General features: G+C 35.6%; 2 protein-coding genes across 2 annotated transcripts; both read left to right on the plus strand.

Annotated features, from left to right (window-relative positions):
- The first annotated feature begins 9,712 nt into the window (after nucleotides 1-9,712).
- Nucleotides 9,713-14,837, plus strand: LOC113358803 (nucleolar complex protein 2 homolog). Its single transcript, XM_026602492.1, has 11 exons — nucleotides 9,713-9,768; nucleotides 9,892-9,985; nucleotides 10,075-10,161; nucleotides 10,263-10,826; nucleotides 11,775-12,077; nucleotides 12,467-12,796; nucleotides 12,877-13,083; nucleotides 13,172-13,258; nucleotides 13,900-13,994; nucleotides 14,087-14,221; nucleotides 14,325-14,837. Exons 2-11 carry the CDS (start codon nucleotides 9,932-9,934, stop codon nucleotides 14,581-14,583), a joined length of 2,121 nt encoding a protein of 706 aa, XP_026458277.1. The 5' UTR covers nucleotides 9,713-9,768; nucleotides 9,892-9,931; the 3' UTR covers nucleotides 14,584-14,837.
- Nucleotides 14,838-15,340: 503 nt separating this feature from the next.
- Nucleotides 15,341-16,973, plus strand: LOC113360736 (protein trichome birefringence-like 34). The gene is made up of 4 exons (XM_026604205.1): nucleotides 15,341-15,883; nucleotides 15,979-16,178; nucleotides 16,264-16,425; nucleotides 16,628-16,973. The coding sequence occupies exons 1-4, from the start codon at nucleotides 15,341-15,343 to the stop codon at nucleotides 16,971-16,973; spliced, it is 1,251 nt and encodes a 416-aa protein (XP_026459990.1).
- Nucleotides 16,974-23,605: the final 6,632 nt, after the last annotated feature.

The following is a 23,605-nucleotide window of genomic DNA, read 5'->3' on the forward strand; positions in this document are numbered from 1 at the left end:
CATCCCTTCCCCACATACGAGGAATAGGGAAGGGATAGAGTGCACCATAGTGCTAGCTCTTATAGAATCCTATTTTTCGGGTTACACTCCGGATGGGTTTTTGAGGGCTGCAATGGGTTATTGGTATTCTTATAACCCCTTATCCAATTATTTTCTAAAATGTCTTCTTCCCTTCTACTCTGCGGCTCTTTCTATATTTTCTAGTTTCACATCACGTTATTATGCACTTAGCTCTAATTGCTAAGTAACATTTTTTTACAGTAGATTAAACCCCAATTTTTTTTACTTATGTTAGTAGGTTAGAGGATTTCAAATCCGATAATTCTAGGTTGACTTAGGTTTTTCACTGATAGACACAAAACAGAGGCCCCATTTCTGCCCTTCCAAATCTCAATGTTAAGAACCCTGTGTTTGGTCTGTGCGATCCCCTTTCGGGATGAATTAAAGTGAAAATACGAAGTGTGTCTAGCATCACTCTTTCAAATGTCCCTTTAATGGCCAGACACATACCATGGTTTGACAACATATTAGTAGGTATCACGACCGATGAAGAGATCAATTTTAGTCGGATTGAATCTCTAAAGGAGTTCACGTTTAAGGTTTCATATAAAAGAAAATTTATTTCTATGCAGATTTGTTAAAATTCCTTTTTTTTTTTGCAAATATTACACCACCATGACTTTGATCTTTTTTTGTATTTGCATGTACACGGCACAAAGCTACACACCTGTTCTATCCTCCACGATCACATGAGCAACGCTGTAGCAGTATACCATGGAGACAGATGATCAAAAGTGGTTGCAGTAGCCGTGAATTTATATCCAAACCATTTTTATTTAACTGAGATTGACTTTTTATTTCCGTTTATGTATGTAGTGGGTAATCAATTTTTCCGAATAAAATTGATTTCCTATCCCTCTGATATTTATCATAGAGAACAGAAAAGAAAAAAAAAAAGAAAAAGAAGAAACCAGTTGAAATACGGTTTACAGTTTCTATTCCACTAATGAAATCGTAATTACCACAAATTAATGTCATCGCAAGTTTGATAACCTTCACGATAATTAGATACATGCATGGTTAAGATACCTATATCCAATTTAACTGGAACTTTTGTCAATTAGACGAAGATCATGTGAATTTAAAACCAACACAATTTGTTAATTGCACAAAACCAATTGATGTTGGTTCCCACGTCAATTCTTCTTAGTGAGACGTAAAAACTAGCATTCTAAGAACTTTTAGCCAATATTGGTTATCGGTTTCTATTCTTTGAAAGAAATCTCCATCAACCATAAAGTAGATTCTTCGGTACAAAGAATATTTTATGATTTCTTTATTTTTCTCAAAAGAATTTTTTGAACCAATTGGAATTAGATTTTTCTATGGTTCCTAAAAGGAAGAGATTGGTTATTACGTATTCACAATTGTAAACACCAATTGTTGCATTCCCGAGGTTATATTTTTCTTCATAGTATTACTTTCCGAATTGAGACCATTCAACTTGATGTTGGAATTCGATAGGACATAAAAAGATTTATGGGTGCGCACCCGACTTGTTAGCAATATTATTAGTCCTTGTAGTGATTATGTTGATCTTTATTTGATTTTCTTTTGGTAAAGAAATTGTCCGTAATTTCATTCTAAATCAATATCTCGTTGTCCCTTGAGGTCACGAAGTTATCAAAGATTTGTTTGCATATCTTTAATGCTTTTGGTTTCGACATATCATTTTTATTTTATTTTATTTTATTTTTGTGCCAAAAGTTATCCATGGTTGATGGTAACTATGTATGTCTATTAATTTTTCAATGTCGAAATACATATTTCGTAATGGGTGTATGTCTAGAATTAATCAAATAATACTTTACGAAACTTGAAATACTTTCGTACTGGAGATGAAAAAGAATTTCCACAATAATCAGGGAGAGACCATACACTATCAGAAGCTTGTGTAATTACTTAAATGTTATATCAATTTTTCTCCCATCAGGATCAAATCGATAAAGGCTTTCATTTATGATTGTCGTGGGATGTCTCATTTTTCTTTAGTATAAGCTTTTGCCTCTTAAAGAGGAAAATCCAATCACATATAACAAACAAGTAGCGCTCTATAAGAGGCTACTAGTAGTGCTCCAAATGAATCTAACAAAACAAGATTCACATTCTCAAAATTATTATCTCCTCATTTAATGAAGAGGGATTATAATGCTCGTGGGCGCTGGTACCAGTAATTCATTGAATCTTTCAATGTGTGCATACGTTTGAGAATTATGTGGGATCATAGTAAGATAATATGATTGTCGATTATTCAAAGTAGCTAATGAAATAATAAAAGATGGCAGTTGCTAACCCCTACGCAGAGGAATATCGACAAATATGATTGGTTGGCATATATGATCCAAATAAAGTTGGGTTAATTTCTCTACTAACGCAATTTTGGATCTAAGACTTGACACCTTAAAATACCATGCCTATTACTTATAGGTTTGTGTAGTCAAATTGCGTTATATGAGAAATATGATTGTAAAAACGATTTGAGGGTTTCATTTTTGCTCAGACCCTAAGATTGATTCAATAAAACCATGTTCTTCCTAAAGGATGTATTTTGCGAGGTAGTCTTGAATGACTTGTATTGCATTCACACATGATATGTGGTCGGAGATTATCGAATTTTTAATCCCTGGTGGATTAAAGTTATACTCTGGCAGCCACCTAACTCGATTACATCAAGTTTAACAATCTTTTATGTTTTTTTTTTTAAAATTGGTACAAAACCAAAAGTCCCGATTAATTAGTTGATGTTATTAACTTTATAGGTTTCTTGAGGAGTCTTTAAAAACACCAAAATCCACGAGAAACACAAATTTTATTCTTTTTTCTTTCTTAAATCTGCAGTTAGAATTATGCTAGCTTAAACTCGTCTTTGAGATATACTAGAGTTATTATGTTGATGTTTGTCTTCTGTAAAACTCATATAGTTGGGTTAGCATTCATATCTACGTCAAAAGTTGTACTTTTTTTTTTGTTTCGGGTTTTGTCCCATGTGTTTTTCCTGACAAGGTTTTAACGAGACAACATCTCGTTGACATTTTCTTTTAAAATATTGATATTTGTGTTTTTTTTCCTTCGTCCAAATGTTTTCCAAGTGGGTTTTACAAGCAAGGTTATAGTGAGGAAGTTTATTTAACATGGTGGTCATCCAAGCGGGAGTTGTATGATTTCGGTTATTTGGAGGATTCCCACCATTAACTACGTCATTTTGTTAGACCAAATCAACATAACAAGCCCTAAATAATTTGGATGTCATTCTGATCTACATACGGTATGACCATAAATACAGTTTTGTTCACGTATGGTAATTTATAAACATCTTGACACTTTGTTGAAGAAACTACATCAACTATTTTTGCAAATCATCTTCGAGAAGCTAGCAATCCAGCTCAATGTGTTTAAAGATGCATGAAGACTTGAGAACAATATTACTCAAAGACAATACCGCTTGTGTAACACAAAAGAAGACTTCATCAACTAGCATAATTCTTCACGAAAGCGTGGCTATCTCCATCATTCAAGAAAATTCGTTCATCGAAACTGGAAAGTCTCGACTCAAAGATTTGCAAGCCAAGATTTAACTGAAGCACTTATCAGCGAGAGCATCATAGTAAAAGGTATTTTACTGGACTATATATCATGTTATACTCTTTTTCCTTCGTCAAGGTTTTGTCCCACTGGGCTTTCCTTTCCAAGGTTTTAACGAGGCAACATATGCATGTCCAACTCCGTTATAAGTTTTCTCATAATTGTACCTTTTCCTTTCAGTCAGGTTTTGTCCCTTCATATTTTCTTAACAAGGTTTCAATGAGGCAACTAACTTAGATACAATGATCATCTAAGAAGAATTTTATAAACATCGGTTTATTAAGTAGATCCATTTTAGTGGGGCCATATTACTTAGACACCAAATATGTAAACTCTATAAATAAAGTCTTATACCTTTATATTACACACATTAATAATAATTTCTCTCCCTTTTCTTCCATTCTACTTTGTGTCTCTTTCTATACTTTCTAATTTCACAACATTAAGTCTATTTTGCATTGTCAAATGGGCCTTCTGCCTTCGTTTATAACCCTACCCATTGGGAGAGATTATGAAAATTCCACGGACATTTTCCCAATGGATATTGAACACTTGCTCATAAACGGATAAATTTTTGATGGGGTTTTCTTTGAGGGGGCATGGGGGACAAATGATATGTTGACACATGTCTTTGATATTAATGAATTATGTTTTCAAAAATATAAAAGAAGTGTATTTTTGGAGAGAAAATTTGTTTTCTTCATTGGTGTTGGTATTTTTAGAAAAAGAATCCATAGAAATTAATTAATATCAAATACATGTGTCAACATATCATTTGTCCCCCAATGCCCCCTTCAAAAAACGCCCCTATCAAAAATTTTCTCCTCAACAAAGAGCAAAAGGGATCATAGAGAACTTTTGACAATGAATTTCTAAATCGTAGAATTCCGGGTGAGAACACTAAGAGCTTCTCCAATGGTGTTGTGTGTATTTCCTAGGTGGAATCACAAACATGACATCCTTATTCCAATGTTAACTTAAATTTAGAGGATAAAAATAATTCATCTCTAGTGTTAGTTGTGATTTTTTTTTAAATTAAACTAGTTTGTCACCCGTGCGATGCACGGGTCATTGCTTGTGAAATATTGAATGCTCTTTTTATATAGAGAATATATTACAACCAAAGTAATCCCAATAAGTGTGCATGAAAATGAAATGAACCAAAAAGGGCTAAAATTATTTATAGCAATAATTTTCTTTTAGTTGTATTCCTGATGATTAAACTTATTTTGGTTGGTTGAATAAAACCATACCATTCTTATCCAATCGAAGATTCACGCCCCTTTGACCTATGGTTTCTTTGTGGTCTTTGTATGTCTCTTCTTTTTCTTTTCCTTTTTTGTTGTGAAGTTCTTGAAGGTAGAAATAAGTATACTTTGCCTTTTCATTTTGTTCCGCAAGTCTTCTATGTTTTTTTTCTTCGAAATTTGTTGTTTTCTTCCGTTTTTTACTGTTCTTTTTGATTACCGAGTGTAGGTAGTGATACTCGTACCTGTATATATTAAGAAGATTTTCTAGCTTCATCACGTGAATTTTTTTGAGCTAAAGATCGTTTACATTTGCTTCATATATATATATATATAGGATAATTAGGGTGTAATTTTTTTATTTTATTTTCGCATTTTGTTTCAATATTTTATATAGCAAAGATCTAAATTCGTATGGTAATAATCATGTAAAGGATGATGAGAAGATTCATAACCCTACGATCAGTAATCTTCATTGGCCCGTTTCTTAACAATATAATAAGGGTCATTGCAGGGCGTCGTTTCTGAACTCGCCCCTTTTCTAACCTTTTCAGTATTATTTTACGTGGATTTTGGTGTGTACAACAGTCGGCATGCTTTTCTAAAATTGCAAAAGAACAGTTTTTTAATAAAAATGTAGAATCTAATCTATACGTATTTCATCAAGATTGTATATGTTCGTACTTTCCACGGTTAGTGCTCCCAATTTCCGTGCCTGGCCTCTTGGGAAATGTTCTGCTCAGTACGTAAAACAATGAACTTTATGATTGGCACAAGATCCAACTTAAACCTATGGATGGCACATGTTGTGAAGAGAAGTCGAACAAATATTAGTGGTGGTATGTTGTTTGGCAATTCAGTATGACTGGTCCAAAGATTGGCCTGATCTTTCCCATTGCAAACCTCAACATTAATGTGCGCATCAAATTGAACAAAGAACCAAAAATGAATGTGCATAGATTACTTACTATTGTGTTAGACTGCTCGTCAAAAAAAGAAATATACATTTGATTTAACAATGCATCCACAAAATAGGAAACATAAAAAACTGTATAGCCTCAATAAATATTAACTAACACGTAGAATGTTCAACAGTGTCCATTGATCCATTCTGAGATCCAAGATCACTTTCCTCTAATTCCCTTTTCCTCTTAAGCACTCCTCAAGTACAAAACAACAAATATAAATTATACAGATTATTTGTATAACCCCATCAAAACAAATTAAACATAGGAAATAAATCATGGATGTAATCAACAACGGAAATAACTTGGACTTGATTTTGTTTTGTAGTTCCTTTCCATTTACTATACATTTACGCCTTTGGCGATTCATCCAAGCTTATTCTGGTTCACAACTTCGTTGCCCTCGCACTGCTATAGACTGTGAACTTCCTGTAGGCATTAAAAGTCAAATAATGTTTTGGAACGTGATCTTGCTATGTGATTTTATTCGTTAAAATATGCATGTACCTGCATCCATACTTTCGAGCTATCGACGTATTTTCTTGTTTCTTCTCTCTAGTATCACGTCCTTAGGCTTCATATGATTCACCCTTTCCTGCTCGGGAGTCGTTGGATCTATATCCATAACTGGTTTCATGGTTCTACCCACAAATTTTCTTGGTGCATGGATCATATGTAAGGATAAACAACGATCATGTTTATAAACCCACAAAATATCAACGCATGCACATGAAACACACTCAACCATAAAAAGCCGACATTTTAATACCTGAATTTTTGCTCTTGCGCACTCCACTCCCAATGTTGGGACCCCCATCCATTACCAAATCTAAAAATCATTTTATTTTAATAATGCGAAATTCTAGATCGTTAGGAGTACGATTGTGAAAGTATCGTTAAATCCCGTTAAATACATTAAGACGATCAATTTGCGACTTATTATTGAACATCGAAAAAAAAAAACGTGGTATTACAAATAGTAGATCAAAAGTGATGAGTTTCTCACCGTGATGTAGCCTAAGATTCATGATCCAAAAAATAAACCTGTTTCTGGAATCAAATCAATGAAACAATAACGATTTTTATCGCAAGAAAACCCAAGAAAAAACAACGGGAATAGTAGAAAATAAATAAAATTTCTCACCATGTTATAGCTTGGAGTTGATGATCCAAAAGATAAACTTGTTTATGGAGTCAAAGAAATGAAACAATAAAGACTTTTATCACAGGAAAACCTGAATTTTTTTGTTGGGAATTTGGCCTTATATAGTGAGCTATTAAACCCAAAGAATTCCAAAAAGAAAAAAACTTCTTCTGAGGAAATAATATAGTATTTTGCTATTCACATTCATTTTGATATTATATTTCAATATTTTTTTCCTTGTTATTTTGATTTCCACATTTATTTTGGTATCTTCCAAAATTATATTCCCATTTTTTTTCCACATTTATTTTGGTATCTCTCAAAATTATATTTCCATTTTTTTTTCTTTTTATGGTGCATTTTTGTTTTTCCTCTGGAATGGTTTGTATTTTTTCTATTTGTAATGGAATTCATAATGTTTTTGTTGTTGTTGCTGATAACATTTTTTTTTTTCTTTGGAAATCATACTCCTAATGATTTTGAATTATTTTTATTCTACAGGATTCACTCCATTCACGCGTAACTACCACAAATCAGGTATTTTCTTTTAATCGCTGATCCAAATTTTTTCTTTTAATCAGGTTCATGTTTTTTTTTAGGTATTCAATACCAACAGAAAGTGTAAATGCAAGTAAATTTTTTTTTACTCGTAGTTTGGAGATGTAATTAGGGAATTTTATTACAAAAATTGTAAATGGATATTGGACTTTTGTTTATTTTTATTTATTTATATGATTGATCTTTCTTTAATCATATGATTGATTTATTTTTACAATGAAATCACGATGAACATTGCATATTTTATTTTATCATGATGAATCTTTTTTTTTTTGGTAATGTTTAAGTTGTTTATAGTAATTGTTTTGATATGTTTATTAGATTAAATAAGATTTAGTAATTTTAGGAAATAAGATAGTAATATTCTAAAATGTGATTGGTCGAAGGTTTAAAAGATTTTCTTGAAATTCTATTCGCTGAAATTTAGAATGGTGGGGCCAGAATCAACCAGAAGCTCCGGTTAACCATATCGCTCGAAAAAACTTTGTTTTTACATAGAGAATGTAAATTTTATTTTTAGTAATTTTAAGATTTTATTAGAACTAAAAATGATTATTTAATATATTGGAATTAATTTTAGTTAAGTAAAAGCTTACTAGGATAGCTTGACATTGTCAAGGTGAATGTCTAAAACTTGACATTCACCTTGACAATGTCTAACAAAAATTAAGCCATGTCATCTTCACATTGATTTAAGAAATTGGGTTGGAGAAGAATTTTAGGGAAAAATAATGTGTATCCTATACGGACTTAGACATTTATCATCACATACATTGATGCGTTATTGCATTTTAGGCCGCAATTAGTATTATTTTTGGAAATGGATTTGAGTAAGTGGAAATATATCCAAGTAGGCAAGTACAAAGCTGGTTACTGTAATTATCTTTTATACTCTCTGGTACAAGTACAATTACAAATCAGAATATTCAAAAGCAGCACACTAGTAATCATATAGCTCGTGAACACCAGCCTTAATACAAACGAATTACTAACCATGAAATTACTATAAGCACCAAATCTCCACCCTGAACACAAAAAAGAACAGTACAGGAAGAAAAGCACAGACATAGTGATTCATAAACTGCAGGCAAAAACAGCAGAAAGCAAATAATATATTTCCCGGTGACGATGATAACCAAGAAAATAAGTATACGGTTTTCCGTTGTTTTGTGATGCATGTTCTGTAACAACGCATTAATTATTTATCTTCTGATACCAAAAGTAATGACACGTTTTAAAAACCGCCCAGTAGATAATAAGCGATGCTAAAAGCTAAAGCTCCTAACCCTGAACTGCTGCGGGCAGTGTCATCGACAGGACACTCAACATGTACATCAATGTCGCACAGTGCACACCTGTAGTGCCAATCTGGACAAACCTGTCTACAGCCGTCGCACCATGCACCTGGAGCAAATTGCCACGTGAGATAGTGATCTTTATCCAGCGGATGATCTAATCGCGACGGATATATTGAACATGTCGGGTGTAAAAAGAAACCGGTTCCAGACCTCGAGCAAGTTTCACAAGAATAGGAAAGGCGACTAGTTATATACATATCGCATACACCACAACGACCTTTTACTTCATGCTCATTAGTATACCCTTTGGCCCATTTGAGGGTCAGTTGATGGTCCAGATGAGTGTGTGTGGTCAGTCTGGCTGGACAGTTTTTGCAGGTCTTGTGCAGATACCAGTCGCACGAACTATATCTTTTGCATCCTTTTACTCATGACTTAACCGAAGACTATCATTTTCCTTTAGAAAAATCAACAAAGACTGTCGTCTACGAATTCTCTGTGGAAAAGAAATAAATTTCCAGCCTTATGAACCAGAGGTGGGCTAGAAGTAATCAATTGAACTCAGGACATCGGTATCATCACCCAGTAATTTTATCACATCAGCTTAGTAATCACCCTTTCGCAACCCTTATGTCACGCACTTTCTGAAGATCCGTTTAGCGCCGTGGAAGCCCTTTATCATATCAGCAGTTACTGGTGCAAAGATTCGGTTGGGCCAATATGAGCCGTGTAATTGCCTTCAGGCCCATAAACCTCCAAACCGAATAAATCCAAACCCATACGGGCATACCCGCCAGATTAAGATCCGACACAATTTCAACTTTAAAAGAAAAACCCTAAAAAACATAAACCCTTTCGTCCCTCTTCTCCTTCTGCTCACTCACGGCACCACTCGTCTTCTCCAATCAATCAAGGTAAGTTCATCAAACTAAAAATCTAGCTGTTTTGGTTTACTCAGGGTTTGGCTTAAAATAAATTTTAGTATTTTTCTCATTTTCTTAGTTCTAGTTTTTCTGATTAATCCTTGTTATGTACAGGAAATAAATAGGCATCATAATAATCTCCTTTTGAGTAAATATGATTAAGACTAAGAAGAAGAGTATGATGGATATGCAAAAGCTTCAAGAAAAGGTAATAACGTAGTCCACAAAGTTAATTTGTTTTAAGGATTACCAGAAGTAGTTTTGGTTATCAAACAAAATTTAATTTGTTTTCTACAGGACCCAGAATTCTATGAGTTTTTGAAAGAACATGATAAGGATCTTCTAGATTTCGAGTCCGATGATGACATTGACGAGGAAATCGATGTAAGTTTATACAATTTGCAATGCACATTTCACTTCAGTGGATTTTGATTCTTTTTATGTATATTATCAGTTTGTGTGATTTGCTTGTACTGTTTTTATAGGATGAGGTTGCTGAGAGGGATGATGAGGATGAAAATGACGATGATGAGGGTGCTGATGATGATGTGTTAGAGAAGAAGAAGAAAAAAGTTGAAAAGCCACAAACACAGGAGAAAAAGGTTATTACTGTCGAGATGGTTAATAACTGGATTGAATTGGTTCGAGAAGGTAAAAAGATAAGTGCAGTGTATTCTATTATGCGAGCTTATCGGACAGCATGTCATTACGGAGATGAGGGTCAAAATGAGTCACCAGAAAAGTATAGGATTATGTCGGGTACTGTTTTCAATAAAATATTGCAGTTTGTTTTGAGTGAAATCGATGGAGTTCTTCGAAGATTGCTTGAGATGCCTGCTTCAGGAGGAAAGAAAGAAACTATAGTGCAGCATATGAGCACTAAAAAATGGAAGGCCTATAACCATCTAGTGAAGTCATATCTGGGTAATTCTCTCCATGTCTTGAACCAAATGACCGACTCTGAGATGATTGCTTTCACATTGCGACGTCTTAAGTATTCAGCTGTATTTTTGGTTGCTTTTCCCACCCTCCTTAGGAAGTATATGAAGGTATGCAGATTCTCTCTTCTACTCTCCTTAAGCTCAATTTCTACTTACAGGTTGATAGTCAAGTAAATGTCTTTATGTACATGTAGTATGGTAATGTTTGCAACCCTGATTGGCAATAGTATTAGCTGAATTTTTTGAAATGTATAATATGTATTACTATTATCCCTCTTTAAAGTCCACCCACTGGGAAAGATTTGGAATTTATGTTGAAAAGACTGGATTAAAAACCTCCTTCTTTGATAATACGAGCAGCACATGAGTTCTAGATGATGGACTCAGTTTCTGGACATCGATGTCTCGTAACTGATATATTTTTGACAGAATAAGATTGAGCACCAGATTACTTAACAAATCCAACGCAGTGCTGATCTCTGAATACTACTTCCATACCCAATGTTCACATGTAATAAAGATACCTCCTTATACTTCTCGATGATCCACATGGCTTCATAATTATTGTCTGTCTTGCTCTTACCAGCTTCTAGAAACCACCACTACTGATCTCCATGTATATTTTAATATCTAATGTTGCCGCCACATGTCAACTAAAACTAGAGAATGCATGATATCGACCATGATTTGAATTGTTAGGAAGGAATGAGTTCAAAATGAAGGAATGAGTTTAAAATATTAATTGAATGGTTAAAAGATAGTGAGACCATTAATTGGATTAACTGCATAGAGATATTGAAATGTTTTAGGTCATATTCTCTAGAAGCCCTTTTTTTAAAGATTGGGTTCACATTATTACCTCAAAAGATGCAAGGATTTAAAATTGTTAACACCACTCGGATTATAATGCCTTGACCACTGCATCGTGCACATTCAGCAATAATCTTTTAAACCTACAATTTAGTTGAGATGCTTATTAATTGAACTGTAATAGTATTATAAAAAGATTTAAGATTGCCAATCAGTATCAGATAACATTGTACATTTTTTTGACAGGTTTCCCTTCATTTCTGGGGAACAGGAGGAGGTGCCCTTCCAATAGTTTCCTTTCTTTTTATAAGAGACCTGTGTGTTCGTCTTGGTTCTGATTGTATGGACGAGTGCTTTAAAGGTATGTACAAGGCTTATGTTATGAACTGCCAGTTTGTGAATGCGGCGAAATTGCAGCATATTCAGTTCCTCGGCAACTGTGTTGTTGAACTTTATGGGGTGGACCTGTCAACTGCGTATCAGCATGCTTTTGTTTTCATTAGGCAGTTGGCAATGATTTTGCGGGATGCGCTTAGCACAAAAACTAAGGTAGATTGCTGTAGGTATCTGTTTATTTTTTGTTTTTTCATTTGGTAGTGTGAGGAGCACTAACATTTTAACATTTCCAGATAGTAGATAAGTGTTTATCAACTTTCCTTGCTGTTATGGAATGGAATATTGAAATAATTCTTGCTTATAACATTGTATAAAGCATAATTAGTCAACAGGAAAAGGTACGAGAGATTGAATTATATTAAATCAAACACGGAAACAATATTATTGCAAGGAACAAGAAACCACTCACCAAGTAAACTGTTTTTTCTGGACCTTAACGAGCAATAATGATGAACTTAAATTTCTGTCTGTTACTTAGAAATCTGAAGTCATGATCTGCCAAGACTATTCTTGGACTGAAATTTTGTGATCATGTAATGCAGGAAGCATTTAGGAGGGTGTATGAATGGAAGTTCATGAATTGCCTTGAGCTTTGGACAAGTGCTGTCTGTGCATACAGTTCTGAACCTGACTTCCGGCCCCTGGCTTACCCATTGACTCAAATAATTTTTGGGGTGACTCGTTTGGTTCCAACTGCAAGATACTTTCCTCTAAGGTTACGATGTGTTAAAATGCTCAATCGCATTGCTGCTTCTTTGGGTACTTTTATTCCTGTATCTTTACCTCTACTAGATATGCTAGAGATGAAGGAATTGAATAAGAAGCCTACTGGAGGTGTTGGAAAAGCTGTTGACTTGCGTTCCACAGTGAAGGTAGAATCTATTTTTGTTGCCCTTTTTTTGTATGAGCGAGATTCTAGTGGGAACTCTGTTCACGATGAAGTATGCTGCAGGTGAGCAAGCCAATTTTGAAAACCCGGGCATTCCAAGAAGCGTGCGTCTTTTCTGTGATGGAGGAGCTTGCTGAACATTTATCTCAATGGAGCTATTCTGTCGCCTTCTTTGAGTTGGCTTTTATTCCTACTGTAAGGTTGCGAAGTTTTCTTAAATCGACTAATGTCGAGAGGTTTCGCAAAGAGACAAAGCAGCTTGTACGGGAGGTATGTTTCTTAAAAAGTTGCATGTTTGCCCTAAGTAAGTTGTTATTTGTGTATATTCTTGAAATTTTAGCTTTTATGATTGTCACAGATAGAGGCAAACTCCGAGTTCGTGAATGCCAAACGTGCAACTATTTCATTTTTACCCAACGACCTCGCTGCAGAATCCTTTCTTGAGGTTTGCACTTGTTTGATTCCTATAAGGCTTTAACTGCTTGGTCCTATATATGTTCTGGAATATTTTGATTGGCATGTTGCTAATGATTATTGTTTTTTTGTCCTGGTGAAAAAGAAAAAGTCTGTATGTTTAGACAATATAATGTTCCCTTCCAAATTGCTCTTCGTTTGGTAGAGTTTTCTACAAGAATTTGGAAGTGCTTTCACACTTGTATTTTTTTGGGCTCTTTGGAAAGAGAAATGCTCGTCTTATTTCTTACAAGGAGAAAAATCAACGATATCATCACAGATGCGAAGATATCTGCATCTTCAAATAATACTCTATTCAGGATGTGATAGTCAATTGGAATGCTTTTTTTTTTTTGATCCTCGCTCATTTTAATTTTGTCATGGCCTATGGTTGCTTCTTATGCTTAAGTATTTGGATTTCACTCTTTTCTTGTGTTGTATTGCGTCGTTAGTGGTCTGCTCAGTTTGCGTATAAGTTGCATCAGTATTCGGCTTTGCATGCCTTCGAATATGATCATCTTTATCGAGAAATAAAAAAAGAAAAGAAAGAAGATTTTTTATCTCTGTTTAGGTTTGTTTCATAACGTTTCTTTCGTGACTGGTTATTTACTGACAAGTGTTTCATCTCGTTAGGTTGAGAAGGAGAAGAAGGTTAGTCCTCTGTCACAATATGTCGTTGCTTTGCGTCAGAGAGCACAAGAAAGACAAGACACGCTCGCGGAATCCAGGTTTTCCATTATTAACAAATACTACCTTCTTTCTAATTGTTTATGTAATATATGCCTACAGTAACAGCATTTTTCTTCTCTTCCAATTTCAGTGTTACTGTTGGAGCACACTCATCTGTGTTTGGCAAGAAAAAATCAGATATCGATGAAGACGACGATAGTGATGGGGATGCGGAAGAAGGTCCTAAAGTCTTTAGCTCATCCTGGTTACCAGGAGGCGATTCAAAGTATAATCTGTATACTCTCTGTATTTAGTATTTAGTTTTTGTTTTTTCACTTTTGCCATATTTTGGAATTCTGTCTGATCGAACTCTATATGTAATGATGCAGAACTAAAGAACCTAAAGGAGATAAGAAGACAAAGAAGAAAAAGAAGCAGCAGGAGGAAGTGGCGATAGACGAGGATATTGTTGGAGATTTAGTCATAAGTTCTGATGAAGAGGAAGAAGAGAGATCCCCCAGTGATTCATCTTCTGATGAGCGCGAGACGAAAGCAAAGCCAGCGACCCGCAAACAAGCAACTAAGAAACGAAAAATGTCTTCAAACTCATCAAAAAAAGGTCGATTCAAAAAGCAGCAGAAGCACTAATCATTAAGGTGTGAAAAGAGGGTGGTTCTTAGCCAGTGGCTACCTTAACGTTTTGACTGTTCAGTAGTTCCTCCTCATGTTGAGTTGTACAGAAAGGTTTTGATGGCTGATGACAAGTGACAGGTAGTTATGTTTAGCCGCCGCCATGTAACAACAAAAGTTTTGTATCTTATTTCATTGTTGCTAGTACTTGTATTTCTCACCAAGAATGTGGTGGTTGAGTGATGCATCTTATTAGAAATTTTTATTTCAAAGTGTTTGTTGAAGTTGAGAATTGACGACATGGGCGTGCCCCATGCAAGATGTGCGAACACATCTTGCAGTGAATGTCCGTGGACATCGGGGAGAAGTGTAGAGAACACCAACCACTATGGTGCTCAAATTCTATTCAATGTAGTGTGTTAGATAACTAAGACGTGGCGCTGAAACTAAAATATTCAGCCTACAATGCAAGCTTTTACGAGTGTCACGCACGTCTTAGCAACTGTTCCACTTTTAGTTTTAAATGGTCTGAAGTTAATGAATTTTGGGGTCTAAGCGTTGAATCATACGTGCAAACAGCAAAACAGATATCCTAACTAACTTGATCCTTGAGATGTGAAGACCTCTAATTGTATTATTTAAAAATTGTACGGCCAACGAACCATGGCAAAGTATGACCAACAACCTTCATCCCAGCACTTCAAAAAGGAATCTGCAACATATATACAGAAATTCAGAAACAAATAGAGCAGTAGAAGAAGTTAGTATGTATAATATGGCAAAGGTATGCAACTTGGTGTTGGGTATTCTGGGACTAAGAAATCGCATGCATTCGCTAACAACGATTCTAGTTGCCACATTCATTGTTCTTATAGTCTATATGAAAGGAAAAACTACATGGCTTGTCTTTGAAGATATTCTCACGACTTCCACGACAACGTTAAAGGATTATAGAGAATCAGTATCGTTGACGTCGAGTTGTGATTTTTTTTCAGGTAAGTGGGTATACGACAACTCGACATATCCTTTGTACTCTGAGAAACAGTGCTCGTTCATGTTTGATGAAGTTGCATGTGAGAAGTTTGGAAGAAAGGATTTAAGCTATCAGAATTGGAGATGGCAACCAAACCAGTGCGACCTACCAAGGTTCAATGCCAAGGCATTACTGGAGAGATTGAGAGGGAAAAGGATGGTTTTTGTTGGAGATTCACTTAACAGAAATCAATGGTTATCCATGGTTTGTCTGGTGGAATCTGTAATCCCATCGGAACTCAAGTCTGTGAACGGCAGCGGTTCTCTCAGAATCTTTAATGCCATTGTAAGTTCTCTCCCTTTTCTCTAGACCCCAGGAGGTAAATGTATGTATATATATTATGTAGCTAACTGACCTCTGATTGACCACAAAAATCGTAGGAATATAATGCAACCATTGAGTTTTACTGGGCACCATTGCTGGTCGAATCGAATTCGGATGATCCGGCGACCCATCGCTGGCCTGAACGAATTGTGAGAGCCCAAGCGATCGAGAAACACGCGATTCATTGGATGGATGCCGACATACTTGTCTTCAATTCCTATCTTTGGTGGAGATCGAGACCCAAAATGAAAGTCTTGTAAGTTGGATATCTAGCGCATTCGACCGTTTGCTCATGTCCTTTTCCTTCTTTAGCTGATGAAAAATCTTGTGTTTATGACCAGATGGGGTTCTTTCGAACATCCAAATGAAGGAACGTACAAAGAGGTAGAAATGCTACGCAGCTATGAAATGGCTCTGAAAACATGGTCTGATTGGCTTGAGATTCATGTCAACCATACCAAGACGGAGCTGTTTTTTGTCAGCATGTCACCTACACACTCCTGGTAAGCCATTTCTTAAACTACATATGTTGCAGCCACGTTGCTAATGAGAATACCAATTTGCATGGGGGTGTACGGATATGATGGCGAGAGATGTTTTGTCTTATATCTATATTGGTATACCCCAAAGCAAATTAGCAGCCATGTAAATATACCCGAAACACACTTGTTACCTTGACATTTCCTGATCATTAAAATGAAACAGGGCAGAGGATTGGAGCATGAACAAAGAAGGTAATTGCTACAACGAAACAAAGCTGATTTCGGGAAAACATTACAAGGGTAGAGATTCAGATCCTAAAATGACGAACGTCCTCGAGAAAACACTTGACGAGTTGAAAGTTAGAGGTGTTAATGTGAAGATACTTAACATAACACAACTATCAGAATACAGAAAAGAAGGCCATCCATCTACGCATAGAAAACAATGGGTGCCTTTAACTCGAGAACAGGTATCAAACCCTACAAGTTATTCTGATTGTATTCATTGGTGCCTCCCTGGAGTTCCCGATACTTGGAATGAGCTCCTTTATGCTTACATTTTTTCCTAACGGAAACATTTTTGTGAAAGATGTTGTAGATCTAAGACTATTTCTGTTCAAAATAAGAAAGAAAATAATTGATTGACAAGCTGTTACTAATTTAATTTTTCAATATCATTTTTGATAGAATTATTGAGAGATAATGATCAGCTTTATTAATAGTTTGATAAGTTACAATTCATACAAAGTCTTATAAAGACTGAAAAGAGAAAAGTAAAGGAAATAACAGTTACAGACAGTTTCTGTTAAACAGTTATTACAGCTATAATGACTAGGACAGGAAAACGTGTGATATACACATTCACATACTCTCACAGTCCCCTCAAGCTGATAGTGAGAAAACTCCATCAGTTTGCTAGCTAGTGTAAGAAACACTCCATGCACCAGTCCTTTGGTTAACAAATATGTAATCTGCTCGGAGGATGGTGTGTAATAGATCTTGAGGAAAGAAGAGTCAACCACTTCTCTTATAAAATGATAATCAATCTCAACATGCTTTGTTCTTGCATGAAAAACTGGAGTGCATGCTAGACTATTTGAAGATGTATTATCACAGAACATAGTAAATGGTTCATTCAATGAGACACCAAGCTCAGTGAGTAGAAAAGATACCCAAACAACCTCAGCAGCAGCAACAACCATGGATTTGTACTCAGCCTCTCAGATGATTTTGAAATAGTGGGTTGTTTCTTTGATGACCAAGAAACAACTGAAAAGCCAAGGAAAACACATAAACCTGATGCTGATCTTCTTGTGTCTAGGCACCCTGCCCAATCTGAATCAGTATAAGCTGTAATAGAAGATATATCTCCTGCAGAAAGTACAATACCGGAACCAACTGTCCCTTTTAGATATCTCAGATTTTTTTTTAACCAGAACCATATGTTCACTTGTAGGAGCATGCATAAACTGTGAAACATAATTCACAGGAAAACTGATATCAGGCCTAGTCATTGTAAGATATTGTAGACCTCCAACTATGCTTATGTGTGTCTTAGCATCTATCAGTAGAACACTAGTGGTGATAGATAATCTGGGACCATGTGCTACTGATATCTTAGAAGGTTTACAGAGCAACATATCAAATTTTTGAAGCATATCCAAGGTGTATTTCCTCTGAGTAAGTAGCAACTTCTTGGAATTGTCTTGAAAAATTGCTTCATTGAAAAATTGCTTGAATTGGGAGATGAAATCTTGGCCACCACTTACATGTGTGAGATGAGGGTGTGGTCAGGAGAACTACAACCGTAGATTTATCTTTTTGAGGAAAAATCTGAACCACCACTAACACATGCTAACTTAGCCTAGCTTTGTTTTGTATCTTAGATTTATATGCATAATATGCTCATCAAGAATTTATATGTTTCTTTGAAAACAAATATATTCAGGGGGTATGTTTCTGAATGAGATCTGACCCTCCATTAGCAATTTAGCTGACGATGATTGGATAAGAATAGATGCATATGACATAAGTTTTAAAGTCAAACTCGTTGTCTATAGGTGAAAGGGAAGATGCGATTGACATTTTGGAAACAAACCTTTTCCTGTTTTTTTTAGGGAAACTTCACTGGAATTTTAAGTTTTATGTCAAAGTAGTTAAAAGTTGAAATGTTGAACAACAACAAAAACATACATAATTGCCAATATTCGCAGTTTTTGCTAATTACAAACATTCTTTAGATTGGTTATGGATATAAAGAGACCTTATAATCCGGGTGTCATTGTTTATGTCTATTGTTTGGTGCCAGTTGGTAATAGATTACTACAAATGATTGTGTTAAGATACCATAATATATTGACAGCCTAGTATGTATCTATGCAGTTATAGAGTATATTTTCTTGTTACTCTATGTGTTGTACGATCATTTATGATCATATATCTTGTATATTTCCTTCCTTTTTTATCTGTTGTAATCCTTTATAAGTTGGGTGCTTTGCCCATCGAGTATCATACAGAAAGAGAGTTTGTTTCATACCAGTTGTTGTTTATCTCTGTGCTCATGTTTATCATGGCATCATAGCCAACAACGATATGAGAATCCATTCCTCCGCTGCATAACCTTTTGAAATAACCCTTGTCTTAATCATTTAGATAAAGATATATTTCAATCCCTGTGGCTCTCAATCTTTTCCTAAAACCATAAAATCAGAAAATCAAGTTACTAGCTTCGTCAAATCTGTTAACATGTCTCGAGATAATTCTCAACCTATCACTACGAAATTCGATGGAACAAACTATACTCATTGGTCTTTTCTTATGAAGAGTTTTCTCAAAGGGAAAGGTATGTGGAAATACATTGATGGTACAGAGAAATGTCCTAAAACAAGCAGTTCCACCAGCAAAGAAAAAGAAAAGGAAACAAAAGTTGATCTCAATGAAACATGAGAAATCAACAATCACAAGATTTTAACTTGGATCGATCGGCAACACAGTAATCACCTCAATCAGTATGCATCTTACCAGTTTTGAAGTTGCAAAAGATGCTTGGGATTTTCTTTCAAAAAGGTACACCCAAATAAATTTTTCTCAAAGATATAAACTTGAACAAGATATTCGTTCCATGAAACAATCACATGATCAGTCTATCTCTGATTTTCATTCTGAAATGTCTGTAATCTGGAATCAATTGGCTCTTATGGAGCCAAAATGGACAACTGATCTAGAATTGTGGGAAAAGTATAGAGAAGAAACAAGAGTGGTGCAACTTTTGATGGCAATACAAGATGAGTATGAGTCAGTTAGGGGTGTTATTCTTCATCGCTCACCTCTTCCATCTGTTGAGTCTGCTTTGTCAGAGTTTAATACTGAGGAAACACGGAAACGTATCAAGCCAGAGCCTTCAGGAGTGTTTTCCATGCCTTCTTCCCGGCCAACTTTCAACTTCCAGAGAAGTAATCCACCAAAAAATCCAACACAGCGTGACTTGTCTCAGGTTCAATGTAATAACTGCAAGAAATTTGGTCATATAGAAAGAAATTGTACTTCTCCACCAGTTGCAGTGCCACAAGATACACCTACAACTCAATGGAACTACTGTAAGGAACTGGGACACTCTACAAGGAATTGTACATCTCCATCATCCAGGAACATGAGAAGGCGGAATTCATATGGTGGACAAACAATATTTGGTGGGGAAACCATATTCACTGCTGCACCAACCTCATATGTTACACCAGCTCCATCTGTATCAACTCAAACTGCACAACCAACAAACTGTAACTTACCAGCTTCAATGCCAAATCTTGCTGAGATACAGGAAATGATCAAGCAGGCACTCTCAATTGGTAACAACTCTGCTGCTGCATCTGTTTTCTCAGCTCCATCAGGTATTTTCTCAACTGGTTGGTATCTGGACTCTGGAGCATCAAATCACATGACTTATGACTCAAAAGTCTTCGATAATTCTCATCCTATTATTGCTCCTAAAATACATAGTGCTGATGTGTCAGTTGTTACGACAAGTCATATTGGTGTGATAAAAGTCTCGAATAACATATGTGTGCCAGATGTTTTACTTGTTCCTAAGATCACAATGAAACTTATTTCCATTGGACAATTGTGTGATCAAGGTTTTAACATAATTTTCTCTCCTATTGGTTGTGCTATCCAGGATCTCAAAACAGGGAAGCTAGTTAGGATAGGCCGTAGAGTTGGTCGATTATATTTACTCCATTCACTAATCATTCCCTCAAAGATGCAGAACCATGTCTTTGCTGTAAATACTACTCCGTCTCACACTAAATCATCTCAGTTCATGTCTTGGCATTCTAGGTTAGGTCATATTTTCCTTTTCTCTTCTTTCATATATGATCAATAAGGGTACTCAGTTAGATAAAGAACCAAATTGCATCTCTTGTAAACTGGCAAAACAACCAGCTCTTTCCTTTAATCTTAGCACTTCTACCTTAACTGAACCATTTTCTCTTATACACTCTGATGTCTGGGGTAAATCTCCAATTATGTCAAAAGGTGGTGCATTATATTATGTCAGTTTTATTGATGATTATTCGCGTTATACATGGGTTTATTTATTTAGCTCTAGAGCATATTTTTGTAAGTTATATGTTGATTTCTCAACCATGATAAAAAATCAGTTTGGTAAAGTGATCAAAGTATTTCGTGCTGATCAAGGTGGGGAATACCTTTCTAACCCATTCAAAGAATTTCTTAAAACTCAAGGTACCATACTTCAATTGTCATGTACTGAAATTCCAGAACATAATGGAGTTGCATAACGTAAACATCGTCATATTATAGAGACAACTAGAACTCATTTAATCTCTGGTTCAGTCCCTTCCAATATTTTGGGAGAATTAGTTCTTACCGCAGTCTACACTATCAATAGAGTCCCAACAACTGTTATTGGATGTATATCACCTTATGAGCGTCTCTATGGTGAAAAACCAAACTAACCTGAGCTTTGAGTCTTCAGTTCAACCTGTTTTGTACTCCTTAACGAGAACGTCATAAACTTGGTCAAAAGAATGTCTTGTGTGTTTTTCTTGGCTATGGTATTGATCAAAAAGGGTATCGTTGTTATGATCCAGTTAAAAGAAATCTTCGTGTCTCTCGTCATGTTACATTCTGGGAGAAAGTTCCATTCTGGTCACTTCAAAGTAGCAAATCATCATCCTTTGAGTCCTTCACTTAATCTGATCCATTTTCTAGTGAATACAATCCTAGCACTTCCTATATATCTACTCCAGATAGCCCATCTCCTATAGTTGCTGATCCACCAAATACTGATAATCAAGACCACTCTATGACTCATCCCAACAGTGCAGACCTGGCAAGAGATCCCGAGGATGATGTTTTGCCACCTAGAAATCGAAGACCACCAGCTAAGTACTCAGATTATCATTGTTCCTTGTCATCTATTATGTCATTTTATGAACCAAGAACTTACAGAGAAGCTGCAGCTATACCTGAATAGAAATATTTAATGAAAGAGGAATTGACATCACACAGAGAAGCTGGTACATGGGATATGGTATATCTCCCACCTGGAAAATCAGTTGTAGGCAGTAGATGGGTTTTCAAAGTTAAAACCAAGTCAGATGGAAGTATAGACAGGCACAAGTCTCGTGTGGTTGCTCAAGGATATACTCAGGAATATGGCATTGATTATGAGGAGACATTTGGTCATGTTGCTCGTATGGTCACTGTTCGTACGCTCATTGCCGTTGCTGTTGTTCGACAGTGGAATCTTCATCAGATGGACGTGAAAAATGCTTTTCTTGATGGAGAATTACAAGAAGAGGTATATATGCAACCTCCTCCTGGTTTACCTCATGCTCCAAATCAGGTGTGTAAACTTCGTAAAGCTCTTTATGGACTTATACAAGCACCTCGTGCATGGTTTGAGAAGTTTAGAAGTGCAATTCTAGAATATGGTTTTACATAAAGCTTTTATGACTCTGCAATGTTTACTCTATCATCATCCCAAGGGATTGTAATTATTCTCCTGTATGTGGATGACATGGTTATTACTGGCAGTGATCTTGAAGGAATTAATAATCTCAAAACATATCTTAGTTCTTGCTTTCAGATGAAAGACCTTGGTTTCTTGAGTTATTTTCTGGGCATTGAAGTGGGAAAATCCAACAATGGATACTTTGTATCTTAGGTTAAGTATGCATCTGAAATCATTCAACGTGCCGGAATCACTGATACTAAGATTGTGGATACTCCTCTTGAAGTCAATGTGAGACATAATCCAACAGATGGAACTTTATTATCCAATCCAACATTGTATCGGCAACTGGTAGGAAGTCTTAACTACTTGACTATTACTAGGCCTGGTATTAGTTATGCAATACATATAGTAAGTCAATTTATGTCTGCTCCTCGCTCTACTCATTATGCTGCTGTTCTACGAATTCTACGTTACTTAAAAGGGACTTTGTATCAAGGTCTTCAGTTTTCATCTAAGTGTGATCTCATGCTAAGAGCTTATTCAGATTCTGACTGGGTAGGAGATGTCACTGATCGACGATTAATTACAGGATATTGTGTGTTTTTGGGAGATTCTCTTATATCTTGGAGAAGTAAGAAACAAACTATAGTTTCTCGTTCTAGTGCTGAAGCAGAATATCGAGCTCTTGCTCATACCACTTCTGAAATCATATGGTCACGGTGGCTTCTTACTGACATGGGAATTCATCTTCATAATCCTACACCACTGTTTTGCGATAACAAGGTTGCTATACAGATCACTCACAATGATGTTTTTCATGAAAGAACTAAGCATATAGAGATTGACTGTCACTTCACAAGGCATCACTTAAAGCATGGCACAATTACTCTTCCTCATGTGAAGTCTAAGTTTCAAATTGCTGATCTTTTCACCAAGTATCATCCTACACCTCGTTTACAATTCTTGGTTTCCAGACTCAAGATATGCTCTATACTAGGTGCTCTATACCACCTAGTATGTATATATGCAGTTACAGAGTATATTTTCTTGTTACTCTAGGTGTTGTACGATCAGTTATGATCATATATCTTGTATATTTCCTTCCTTTTTTTATCCGTTGTAATCCTTTATAAGTTGGGTGCTTTGCCCATCGAGTATCAATACAGAAAAAGAGTTTGTCTCATACCAGTTGTTGTCTATCACTATGCTCATGTTTATGAGATT

Source organism: Papaver somniferum, chromosome 3 (assembly GCF_003573695.1).
Source record: "Papaver somniferum cultivar HN1 chromosome 3, ASM357369v1, whole genome shotgun sequence".
Taxonomy (NCBI): domain Eukaryota; kingdom Viridiplantae; phylum Streptophyta; class Magnoliopsida; order Ranunculales; family Papaveraceae; genus Papaver; species Papaver somniferum.